This window comes from Juglans regia, chromosome 10 (assembly GCF_001411555.2).
Source record: "Juglans regia cultivar Chandler chromosome 10, Walnut 2.0, whole genome shotgun sequence".
In the NCBI taxonomy this organism is placed as follows: Eukaryota; Viridiplantae; Streptophyta; class Magnoliopsida; order Fagales; family Juglandaceae; genus Juglans; species Juglans regia.
In genome coordinates this window covers 33365296-33378447 of record NC_049910.1, presented here as the reverse complement: position 1 = coordinate 33378447, position 13152 = coordinate 33365296, and the positions used below count along the sequence as shown (strand labels likewise).

General features: G+C 30.8%; 1 protein-coding gene across 1 annotated transcript; it reads right to left on the bottom strand.

Moving 5' to 3' along the window:
• Positions 1 to 5755: 5755 nt before the first annotated feature.
• Positions 5756 to 6778, bottom strand: LOC109010752. The gene is made up of 2 exons (XM_018991662.2): positions 6561 to 6778; positions 5756 to 6450 (listed from the first exon to the last, which is right to left on the bottom strand). The coding sequence occupies exons 1-2, from the start codon at positions 6742 to 6744 to the stop codon at positions 6176 to 6178; spliced, it is 459 nt and encodes a 152-aa protein (XP_018847207.2). The 5' UTR covers positions 6745 to 6778; the 3' UTR covers positions 5756 to 6175.
• Between the last annotated feature and the right edge of the window lie 6374 nt (positions 6779 to 13152).

Genomic DNA, 13152 nt, shown 5'->3' with positions numbered 1-13152 from the left:
AACCCTATCATTATTTTATATAGGCATTGGCATTTTTAAATCGACCTATTTGACTTTCTGTTGGTTACATGGTAATGCGTATTACTTCTTCTTCTTCTTCTTCTTTTTTTTTGGGTGAAAGATGGCTAATGGTTGCAACAAATTAGTTAGTGTTAGGGGATGTTCCAACCTTAAATAGAGGCCACATCATCCATCGTCATTGCCACTAATTAATGAAGCATACAACAATTAATAAATCCGATTGAGATCAACATCATCACTAAATTAAGCTAATCTTTATCTTCAAAGCGCCTTTTGATGAGGTATATATGAATTACACAAGCAAACATGATTGGCAAGAAGTTGGTGATGAATGTATAACTACTGTTTCACTTTTTGTTCTTAATTTGGGTTTGATTAATAATGGAAGATACACAATCGTGACTTCATTATATGTTGCAAGGGAGCTGGCACTATTGAATTAAGCAAAAGCATTGGCTCTTTTTCTTAAAAAAAAGAGACACTAGCTAGTAAGAAAACCCCATAACCCACGCTCAAAAGTACCCATCTCTTTGATCTTTTGATTTTCAGGCGTCACGTTCCTTTACTGATGGAGGTTGTAATTCTTGATAGGATGATTGTGAATGGGATATGTCATGCTCCACTGCTGACTAGTAAAGGCATCTACCAATTTGGGAAGGTTCTGGTCACACAATCAAATGTTCTTTTGGGAACCATGAATGCATAAGTGATCATGCCCATTCTAGTTTGTGAAAGTTGGTTTTTCTGCATGTTGTACCCAACATTCAAATTGAAATAAACAATTTGATTGTGAGAAATGATAGTTGCAGTTGTGAGTACGTAAACGCCGTGCAATCACTTTAAAAAAAATAAAAAAATATAAGACCTACATGAAAAGAAATTAATTTTATAATAATAGACTCTACTATTTTTTAAAGCGACTGCATGACACTTGCACACTCTACGACTATATATAATTTGTAAATGCAACATTATAAAGTTTGGCAGAGATGCGCCCACGAGTTCAAATCCTGATAGGACATAACAATTAGAGAAGATCAGAGTTGTCTCTATTCTGTGTACGTGTTCATCCATCTACTTAAAAACGTGGTATGATTGGATATTCGTTTGCGTCCACGCACGGTGACCTATCGATCGATCTCTTCATGATATTTATATATTTTGCTCATTTTGCACGACACATGATGATCATGCTTGTTCTATATAGCTAGCTTCTTTGAACAAAACGTACAATTTGGTCCCAAGATTCGTCGTCTTTGGACAGAGGTATACAATTTTTTCTCCCATGCAGGTCACTACAAATTGTCAATTCGGCCACGTTCAGATCATTTAAGAAAAATATTAAAAACATATATATATATATATATATATATATATATGGTTTTTTCCCTTCAACTTTCGAAAGTGCTGAGATGAAGAATATATATATGGATTAATTGCAAACAAAAACAAACTTGAAATATGTTTTGGAAATTGAGAAATTGGTGGGTTCATTGAACATATATCATTACAAGATAAAAAAAAAAAAAAGCATTTGTAACAGAGGTACGTATACTTGTCAAATGCAAATTTCTCCTCTATGTAGATGTTGGTCACTAGGAATAGGAATGTGTGTGGTGTGGTGTGGTGTGCCCAAATGCAACAGCCATATCATTTCAAATATTTCAATCTTAATCTTTGTAATTCTTGTCCCTCCCGGCCGCCTGTCTCTTTTCCTTGGATTTTCTCACACCAGCTCTGCTCTGCATCTCTGTGCATACACGATTAATTTGGTTCACTCATTGTATTTCAGTCTAGAAATATGCAGGTTTCACATGGCTACTAGCTCAATCAAATCTCAGCCCAAACATACTCGGACGAGTGGTGAGAAGATAATAATTCAGAAATGCGTTGGTTCCCGAATGATTATTTTATTATTATTATTATTATTATTTTAACTTAGTGGTTAAGAAAATATTTTTTTTATGATGTTGTAAATTTTTTATTTTTTAAAAAAAATATTTATGAAGATTAAAAAATACATAAAAAATAAAAAAATAAAATACATCATTCGGACAATTTTTCAGATCACTTTTTCAGTGGCCGTAGCATAGCTCATAATAATTTTTATTTGCAAATCTATTTATTGACATGCTAAACAGTTAACACATCGGTGTACTAATGTGAATGTCTGTCACATCAACTGGTAAAAAATATTTTTTTATAATTATAATAAATAGAGTGCTTATTCATCTACTTGTAGGCTTTGTTTGAAAGATAAAATCATTTGAAATCAATCATTAATGAGAATTATTATTTTGTTAATCTCACATAAAAAGTTAAAATTCATTTTAGCATATTTTATATATTTAAATACATATTTTAATATATTTACATTCAAATACATCTCAACGAGATTTATAAAATATTACTATTAATAAATTAATTCAAATTATCTGAGATCATTTCAACCTCCCAGCTCAGCTGTAATTTAGGTCTTGTTTATTTTTGCAGATGAGATGAGATGCGATGATATAAGTTGAAAAAAAAATTGAAAGTTTAATAAAATATTGTTAGAATATATTCTTTTAATATTATTTTTGTTTTGAGATTTAAAAAAGTTAAATTTGTTATTATATTTTATTAAGAATTTGAAAAAATTGTAATGATTAGATAATATGAGATTATATGATAAGAAAAATTTTACGAAAGTGAATTGATACCCTTTTCTTTTTTTTTTTTGAATATGTGTTACTTCCCATAGATAAAAGTCTCTATAGTAGAGACAGAATACAGTGGGGAGGATCCTCAATGTCTACAATACATTCAGACAGATTTAAGGCATTCTTGCCTAACGTGTGTGCAATTACATTTGCTTCCCTAGGAATGTGTTTGATGGAACTGCTTTCAAAGCATTGAAGCTTGGTCCTTATATCTGCTACTAGCATCTCTACAGAATTCAAATCTTCCATACGTCCTTGAATAACCTGCATAACATTATTTGAATCTCACTCCAATATAACTTTCCTAAGATAGTTACATGAAGGGCAGCATAAGTCTCTGCCAATAAAGGATTAGGGAGTAAAACATGTTTCTTCTTCATTGTTGCCAAAATTTTTCCTTCACTGTCATGCATCACTATCCCAATTCCTATCTAACAATTAACCCTATCCACAGCATCATCCCAATTAATTTTGGCAAAGTCATTTGGGGGAGGTACCCAACCTGCATTCCTAGCAAAAGAGTTTGAAAGTTGATTGTTTACCGATACCTGAGATGCTCTAAAGTCCTGCAAAAACTAATAAGCTTGTTTCACTAGAAGATTAGGAAGAGTAAAAGTGTTTCTGAAGATAAAGTCATTCCTTCTCCACCATAGCTTCCATAGCACTATTGACAATTCCTCCATCTCCTATTTGTTTAGCCTTATAAACAGGATTTTCAAAAGATCTTGAAAGCTCTTGAATAAACCAGTGCTTTTTTGAATTTTCATAGAGCACTATCCCCAAGCATCCCTTGTTGATATGCAGTCCCATAGTATATATTCTATAGATTCTGGTTCCTGCAAACATAAAGGATAAATAGGATCTATCAAGATTTTCTTTTTACACAAGTTGAGTTTAGTTGGCAGAATGTTAAGACAAGCTCTCCACAAAAATGTTTTTGTTGATGAAGGGAGTGACAATTTCCACAATTTGGTCCATTCTTCTGCCTTTTGTCTTTCTTGTGAAGATTGGCCTTATGTTCTACTTTGTATTTCTCATTGCAGATGATATGTACTCCTTACATTGAATAATCCATTTGTTGAACATCTCCATATTAATTTATCTGGCCTATTTGTGTGACAGATGGGTAATTGACTAATGAGATCTGCTTCTTCTGTTGTAAAGATTTCTTTGAATAAACTAAGTTTTCAGTTCATTGTATCTGAGTTGATTAACTCCTCAACCTTAGCTTCTACATCCAAAATGTTAATAGGGCTTTGTACTTTGAAAGTAATTGGTTGAGGCAACCATTTGTCAGACCAAATTCTGACTGATTTACTATTTTCAATCCTCCATATGATCCTTTTTTTAAGCAAAAGTATTGTTGAAATCAGACTTGTTCATACAAAGGATGGGCAATTGCCCAATTTAGCGGAAAAAATCATTGTTAGGAAAGTGATTAAAGTGAATTGATACCTTAATTATTCATCAGAGTGACAAAGCCTACTACTTCTAAGTTTTCTATCTTTTATTGGTTGTGCGGATGATTGTTCATAACATCGAATCTGCATAGGTCGAGTAACCTTACCTTGTAACCCAGCCTTTTGGAATTTTAGAACACGTAGTTGCTGCAGGCACTAGGGACCCAGAAATGTTTTCTTCTTCTTCTTTTGAAATATAATAATATTTAGGTAAATAAAATATAATAATAACAAAGGAAATATCGGTCTCAAAAGGAACCCCCACAAACGACGAGGTGATGATACCACTACACTCATAAAAGAGTAATTCTACGTATAATTATAAAATATATAATTATCACGTAATTATTTAAAAAAAAAATAGAGTTTATTATTAAAAAAATAATTTTTTTTATGTGAGTGTCATATTTAATTTATTTATTTTTTTCAAAATAATTACGCGATAATTATACAATTCACAGTTATAAATATATTTTTTTCTCAAAAAATGCACGAGAAGATGATCACAAAGCAGCAGATAAAATGATTTTGTTGCAGTCACGAATTCAACCCACCAAAATTAATTCTCAGTTGCTTGTTGATTAATTTACGAATTACTTAAAATGCAAAGCATCAATTAGTATGATCGTAAGAAAAATTAGTGATCAAGTTATAAATAGACTTGATCAATAATTGAGAAATAGAAAAAAGTTTGATAATTTAAATTTTCATGGTCTCGAAGTTTTGTTGACTTCAATTATATGGCTTTATGGGTCAATGGGTCAATGGAGAGAGTTTTTTTTTTTTTTTTTTTAAGTTGGGTGGTTGAGAGAAAGAGCTTTGGGTTGAAAAAGGAGAGGAATCTATGCGGAAAGTCATGTTCACATTATGCATTGTGTGCATTTACAGACATAGGCATATGCATGTGAGCAAGACTACTCATTGGCCCACCTCACAAAACCTAGTTCTCTTCCCTTTTCTCTCCTTCAAAGTTGTATATAAAAATAAAAAAAAAGTGTCACAAAATAAAAATATGCTAAAAAATAAGAAAAATTATTGTACATGTATATTTGGCTATGAATTTTTTATTATTATTAATTTTATTGACTGAGAGACCAATTTGAAAGTTGACCATAAATATAATTATTACTTTGAAACTTCTTAAAACCACGAATATCACTTTTGAAAATAAAAAAGAAGTAAAAAAACCATTAATACGGTAGTTTTCTCTAAAAAAAAAATATGGTAAGGATGATTCCATGGCTTCATTCATATATTACCTAATAATTATATTTTATGAAATTCGTGCAAAAAATGATATGTAGTTTAGCATCGTTTGGATATAAAAACACTTTCAACTCATCTCATTTCATCTCATTTATGATTACAACATTTTTAAATTTCTATATATAATATAATAAATAATTCAATTTTTTCAAATATCACAACAATAATAATATTAAAAAATAATATTCTAATAATATTTTATTTAACTCATTTAAAATTATATCATCTCATCCCATTATCTAAACGAAGACGAGTCAAATTCCAAAGCCCATTTAAAAGAAATTAACCAAATTAACTAATAAAAAGTGCACTTAATATTTGCTTTATACAAGCAGTCGATATATTTACATGTCAGACGAAGAAAAGAAATGAAAATACCTACAAATTAAATATTAATGAAGTTTGAGAAGAGGGGGTAAAAGAAAAAAAAGACTATGGTTACATGTGATTTGTTTGAATACATGTGCGAAACAGAGAACAAGCAAATTAGAAAAGGCAAGAGGAAAGTAAAAAACAAAAGAGATCAGTTCTTTAGACACCAACTATGAACAAAACCCAAGAAAATTTCTCCTGGGATTATCAACAGAAACCATCACTTTAAAGAGGATCCAACCAACCTAGCTATACCCAATTAATCAGCTTCTGAGAACTGGATGTAGAAAGCTGGAACAAAGCCCACGCTGCAGACAATGAACTTGAAAAGGTTGTAGACACAAAGTTCAGAAATCAGTGAGAGTAGGCCAATCGTTGAACCCCACGATTCCTGAGAATTCCATTGTAGAGAGCCACCCTATTGGCAGGCATATCCATTATTCCTCTGCTTTCACCTCTGCTGCTCTTTTCCAGCTTTGTTGATGGTGAAGTTGATGAAGAATAACAAGAAGAAGATTTGTTAAATATCTGTCTTCTCCTATACTGCTCCCCATCCCCACTCGGATCCACCACATCTTCTGCAAAGTGCACTCTCCTTTTCTTTTTCTTCTCACTACTCTTCGTCCCCTCTATATACAGTATAAAATAATACAAAAAAAAAAAGAAAAGACACCACCCGTTAGCAGAGACAGAAAGAAATATTGAATGCATGTGAGGAGGAGTATTCACTTTGGCGTACCAGTTGAGATACAAGAACGTAGAATTGTCGTCGGCGGCAAGGACTGGGAAACTGGGTCAACGTGCAATTGTGTAGCTGGGACTGGGAGAGACTTCTGGAGGCGAAGCACGAGGAGGACGACGGTGCCGGAGATAGCCATGGCCGTCGCCAGGACCATACTTTGTGGACTTATTATGGAAGACATGGCGCTACAAGAAAGAAAGAAAGAAAGAAGCAAGCCAGACTCAACCACAAGTATATTTATATATAAATGAGATGATGAAAAAGGCTGAGGATTTTATTTTATTTTATTTTTATTTTTCTTTTTCTTGGGGTTTGGGGGGACTATAGTTCTTCTTCAGTTCGAAGATGGTGGTGTGACTGGTGACGTAGGACCAGATTTTAAAAATATTGTAATGGAATCAAAATCGGTATTATTTTATTAGAAGATGCTAAGCGTCCCGCTCTGGCTATGTGTGTTTTTTTTTTTTTTATGTATTTTTATTTAATTTTTTTATATAGATTTTGTTAATGATTTTAAATATTTAAAAAAAATAAAAAAATTTATAATATTATTAAAAAATATTTTCTTAATCATGAAGTATTTACTTCATGATTAAGAAAGTGTTTTTAATAATTCTTTTTTACTTTTGATTAAAAAAATATTTTTTAATAATATTTAAAATATTTTTTTATTTTTTTTAAATATATAAAAATGTTAAAAAATTTATATAATACATAAATTAAAACAATACTACACCCCAGCGAAAGCCCATCGGGGCTGTAGCATCGTCCTATTTTATTTGAGAGTGTGAATGAAGGGTTGGTTGGTTGGGGGTTTATTTTATATTATTTTCTTTGAATTTTGATTCGTTATTCGTAGGTTGTTTTTTGATTGGATTAAAATTAAATTAAAAATAATGTTATATATAATTATAAAGTATATAAATGTTGAGTAATTATTTAAAAAAGAATGATATATATTATTAAAATAATTAATTCTTTTATGTGGATCATATATTTATTTATTTTTTTTAAAATAATTGTATAATATTTTTATATTTTATAACTGTAAATATTATTTTTTTAAAATTAATAAAATGTAGAAGAATGAGGATGCATGTCAGCAATGGCATGTGTTTTTGGCTTTTGAAGGAAGCGACCGTCAACCAACCTTTTTGCCCGTGCCCCGCACGGCAGTGCCAAAGACAGGCTTAACTAGCTCGTGTGTCTCACATGGGTCGTGAATTCACTCACCACCAGCGTCATGGCTGCGCGTGTAAGCCAGTTTGTCGGGTATATTCATTTCCGGAATTTGTACGTTGAGCCTCTCTCGTTCAAATAAAAATTTGAGAGACTTTTTTAGTAATGCTATTTGAAAAGTCTTTATAACAAATTTTTAATAATTATTTACAACAAATCTCCAATACATTAACCTAATCATACAATAAAAAGCCTTAAGGGTAGGTTTGGGGATTGAGATGAGAATTTTGTGTTTTGTTTTAAAGTTTAAAATATTAAGTTTTAATATTATTATTGTTTTGAGATTTGAAAAATATGTATTGGGATTTGAAAAAGTTGAATTGTTTATTATATTTTGTATGAAGATTTGAAAAAGGTGTAATGATGAGATGAGATGAGATGAGATGAGAATTTTGTGTTTTGGTTTTGGCCCCAAACCTGCCAGTAATCCCTCCTAACAAATCAAATTCCATCTTCATAAATTTCATTTCTTTCAATTTAGGTCCGTTTGTTTTTACAAATAAGATGAAATTAAAGTTAAAAAGTTGAATAAAATATTGATAGAATATATTTTTAATATTATTTTTATTTTAAAATTTAAAAAAGTTGAATTGTTTATTTTATTTTGTATTAAAAGTTGAAAAAGTTATAATGATTAGATGATATGAGATAAGATGAAATGAGATGCTTTCTGAAAACAAACGAAACGTTAATTTTTCACAAAGTGAGAAGAGAGAGATTGACTATGAATCAAAGTTGAAGAGAGAGAGAATTTGTTGAGTGAGGAGAGAGAGCTTGTGGAGGAGAGAGAGTTTGGTGAGAGTAAGGAGTCAGAGAAGAGGAAGAGAGCGATCGAAAGAAGTGTTAGCATCTGGCCAATTTTAGAATTTATGAAATTGTTGACGTGTCTCTCTTTAATCATGTTTTAAGATTTTCATAAAGAAAAAGAAATGAATAATATAACGGCACAAGTTTAGAAATCTATTTTTATCAAATTGGGATTTGGGTCATTATTAGGTAATAATAGGGAGTAGTTATGAAAATAATTTACACAATTATATATATTTATATAACTTAATTAGTTGTAAAACAAGTTGAGGAATATGATTACTATATATCATTAAGCTTGATTGACTTGAAGTTGGTCCCTGAATATCATATTATTAAAAATTGATTATTTCAATTGTGATAATACGGGCTTATTTTTGATATTTTATCCATATTTCAAAGACTATTTAATAACTACAATCCTATGAATTGAGAGTAGATCCCAAATTGTAGAAGAGCGCGTGCAACTTACATGTTCCACAATGACAGTTTTTCGTTAAATATACGTAGCATGTGTCATCCCTGACCTTAAGTCATGCAATATGCATGCCATTCCATTCCTAAAGACCGACGGGAATTATTAATTTAATTATCACATATTGTATTCAGACCTTCGACTCCCAACTCCCAAGGCTGACCCAATAGCTCCATGACACTGTTCATATTATTATTATTATGTTGTTGTTGTTACGTTCACGATCTAAATACATGTTCCATACGATGTTTTTAAAAATTAGCCAAAATTATAATATTTCTTCTAGATCTATTATAATAAAATTGCATATTTATAGATAGTTATTTTTTGTGAAAATGATTAGTTCCTATTAAAATGAGTTTATTTTTATTATAAATAGTCATTATCATTACAAATAATTCGTCACAAATATTTATTTTTCTTATAATGAGAATTCAGTTCTACCTAATAATGATCGGATAATATTGATACAACCTTTTCACAATTTAATCGTATGATATGACATTTAAGGCATCTAATTAATTTGTGGCTATAGTTTTCCGTGAGACCAAATAATAGAGATTACTGAAACTGTAGAAGGAAAAAAGGGGTAATTAAGGAAGTCGTGTGAACTGCATGAAGACGAGGAACCATCCAAATCTCTTCTAGATTATTATTATTTTTTTAGCTTACGTACTATGGTCTTGAAGAATCTGCAAGCCTTGTAGAAGTGAAACTACTTTATTTTATTTTTCATGATGATCCGATAGAGTACTTAATTAGATATTTGAAATTAGATGCCTGAACCTACCAGAAAAAGAAAAGGTGTAGTGTGAACAAGGTGCAGTTTTGGCTTCAATTTCAAAGCAGTTAGTTGGTCACTATTTAGCAACCCCAATTCAGTTGAAAACATTGAATATTGGTAGAGTATTGTTATTGTACTATCTGAAACTTATTGTCTAGATGATCTTTTTGATATGGTACTATTATGTTGGCGCTACGTGATTTATTAAAAAAAAAAAAATACATTCAAAACAAAAGGGTCGAAAATATAAAAAGATGAAGATTATAAGACTATATTTAAATATTAAGATGAGTTAAATCGAGTTGTAAATAGTAGTATTTTATAGGTCATATTGAGATGTGTTTAACTTTTTTAAGTTGAGACGTGTTTAACTTTTTAAGTTGAAATGTATGAAGTAAGTTGAGATGAATTTAACTTTTTTTTTTTTATAAAAAATTAAAAAAGTAGTGAATCTCATTAATGATTGATTTGAAGATGACTGCTACATCTACAAAGAAATTATACAAAAACAATCATACAAACTGACGTGATTTTATCTGATCCGTTAGATCTACTTTACAATAAAAGTAACTTTATAATCTGACGAACCACATCAAACCACGTCAGTTTGTGAGATTACTTTTGTGTAATCTCTTTGTAGCTAAGAGTATTTCCTTATTCATATTGGTATTACATACAGAGTGATTTGTTGGCTATTGGTTTTTAATAAGTTGGTTGTGTTTCTTGAATACTTGGGATTTGGTTTATCGATGAATGTTGTAATTCCAAGTATATGAATTGTAATCACGGTATTCTTTCGTGATAAGTGAGGGTTTTTTAATAAGTTTGGGCCGGGATAACTGTGTGTGGGGTTACCAGCTCTTTTTTTTTTTTTCAAATAAAAAAAAACAGAGTGAGAGGAGGAGAAGAAGAAGATTATGATTGAATAAAGAATTCAAAGTAATTAATAATGTCATCCTGAGTGGATAAGGGCGCTGAGGATTTCCCAAGCCCTAGTTTGGTGGGGGACCGATTACTTAATCCATGCGGTTGCCATATAAATTTGACAAACTGACAATATTTAATGTACTAAGGACTTGTAGCTATGAGTTTAGGGTTATCTATCAAGTTGATCTTTATATAAATTATGATAGCATGCAAAGCCTCAAATTCAGTGTTATATCCACGTTTATCACATATATATATATATACAACAACCTAGCATTTATCATCTTCCTATATATACCATATTTAATTAGGGATTAAGTAAACTTTAAATCCCTAAACTATGAGCTGTTGTATATTTTTATTAATTATGAAATGATAAATGCTGACCTGACAGGATGTCAGGATCTGATGATCAGTTCTTAATTAGTTTTTATGAGCAATTTTTAAAATAGATCTAACAAACATCCATTTCATTGGGAATTTTAAGTTGATAGAAAATTTTTCGTAATTTATTTCATCTTATCTTATTTTAATATCTAAATACCAAAAGAATAATGATAAACTAATTACTTCGTACCACCCCTATCTTTACTACTCCATAGTGTATTTTTTTTTTATTATTATTTTATTATTATTTTCTTTTAAGTAATTTATAACATCCTTACTTCTTTAATTATTAAGTAAAAGAAAATAACAATAAAAATTAAAAAAATAAAGAGAATAATAAATAGGTGGTAGGAAGTAGTAAGTCTATCATTATCATTTCCAAACTTCTAAATAAAATATATAAAATAATTCAATTTTTTAAATTTTAAAATAAAAATAATATTAAGAAAATAATATTATAATAATATGTTAACTTTATAATATTTGTATTCAACTTTTAAAATTTTATAAAACATACTAACTCAAACAATTTCAATATTATTCACAAATCATTTCATTAATATTTACAGATCATCTCATCTCACTATCTAAACGAGACCTCATATGACAAAAGAAACAGCTTGTCTCTTAAAATCAGAGCAAGGCAATTATGTTGTGAGAATCGGAGTCAGAAGTAAGTTAATTAGACTTGGATCCGAGAACTTCAGATTTGGTGTCTGCGAAGAATTCTATCCCAGTTCGCTCTGTGATCACCTTTCAATCTTCAGTAAGATCAATGGACTAACAGAGCAAATGGCCAGGCAAGAATCTAAATGACTCAATCATAAAAAAAGCATAGTTGATTTTAAATGGATTTATGTATGAAGTTTGAGTTGATATTTATATGGATTTTGGATGCACCCTCTTGTTTTTTCTCCGCTAAAATGGAGAGATCATATTGAAGGACACTGAGATAGCTAGCTAGGTACTTCAATCCTTCTAGAAAACATTGATGAACCAATTTACCTATCATCATCTTAGCATGAATATGAGCTCTACAGTAATCAAAATCATGTTCTGGCTTCTGTTAAAACAATAATAATAACAGTAATTCCGAGTACAGTAACAATATCATAGTACTATCTACTGAAAGCTAATAAACGACTTATTTTAATATGAAATATTCCAATAACTCTCGAGCGGGTCAAAAGCATCCAAGGTAACTTTATCTTAGAATTAATAGTAATTGTTTTTCTTTTCAAAAAGTTTACAGAATCTCTCGACCAACTCTGATACCAAATTGTAACACTCCATTCTCGTAGGCTAAGTGTGTCACGTAATGTTCTGGCTTCTGTGAAGGTTTGGAGGGCCTGAACTATGCCCTTGTACATCATCTACATTGTCTTGTTCTGCTAATTCAATATTTCCTACACGGATGCACTATCCGGGATACCCTCAGGCCACATTGGAATGACAATCTTGAGTGACAGTTCTTTTGGAATAAGATTCACATCACCAATTTCCTCAACCTTCAAGGCATGTGAATTCCAGCCGAATGAGCTCCCAAGAAAGATTTCAATGTGTGTGAAGCTTTTTGCTCATCTAATGGCATTAATGTAAGCTTCCTAAATGCTTCTTTCAATTACATTATCCTTCCAAGCGACAAGCTCTGTGCTGGCTGTGTCCTTGGGAGCATAGGGCCGGAAGCCAAACATGGCTCCACTACAAGAGAAATGACTTTTCCCAACGATTTTTTTTGCTGGGAAAAGTCTCTAAATCACCGTCATTAACTTTTTCCAGCGATTTAAAAATCGCTACATATTCTCCAGTATTATCCCTCCACTTCTGATCTACCCCAACGGAAGTAAAAAATTGCTGCAAAAAATGTTATATTTTCCAACGATTTTTTTTCGCAGCAAATTCAAAATAAAACGCTGCAAATACCCATTACATTTGTCTATTAAATCGTCGGGAAAACTTTTGCGGTGAAT

What these genes read in the sequence shown, in the direction of transcription:
- LOC109010752 (XM_018991662.2), bottom strand. Translation starts at nt 6,744, where the DNA reads ATGTCTTCCATAATAAGTCCACAAAGTATGGTCCTGGCGACGGCCATG. An exon ending in ACGTTCTTGTATCTCAACTG is followed by an intron (nt 6,451 to 6,560) that starts GTACGCCAAAGT and finishes TACTGTATATAG; the next exon opens with AGGGGACGAAGAGTAGTGAG.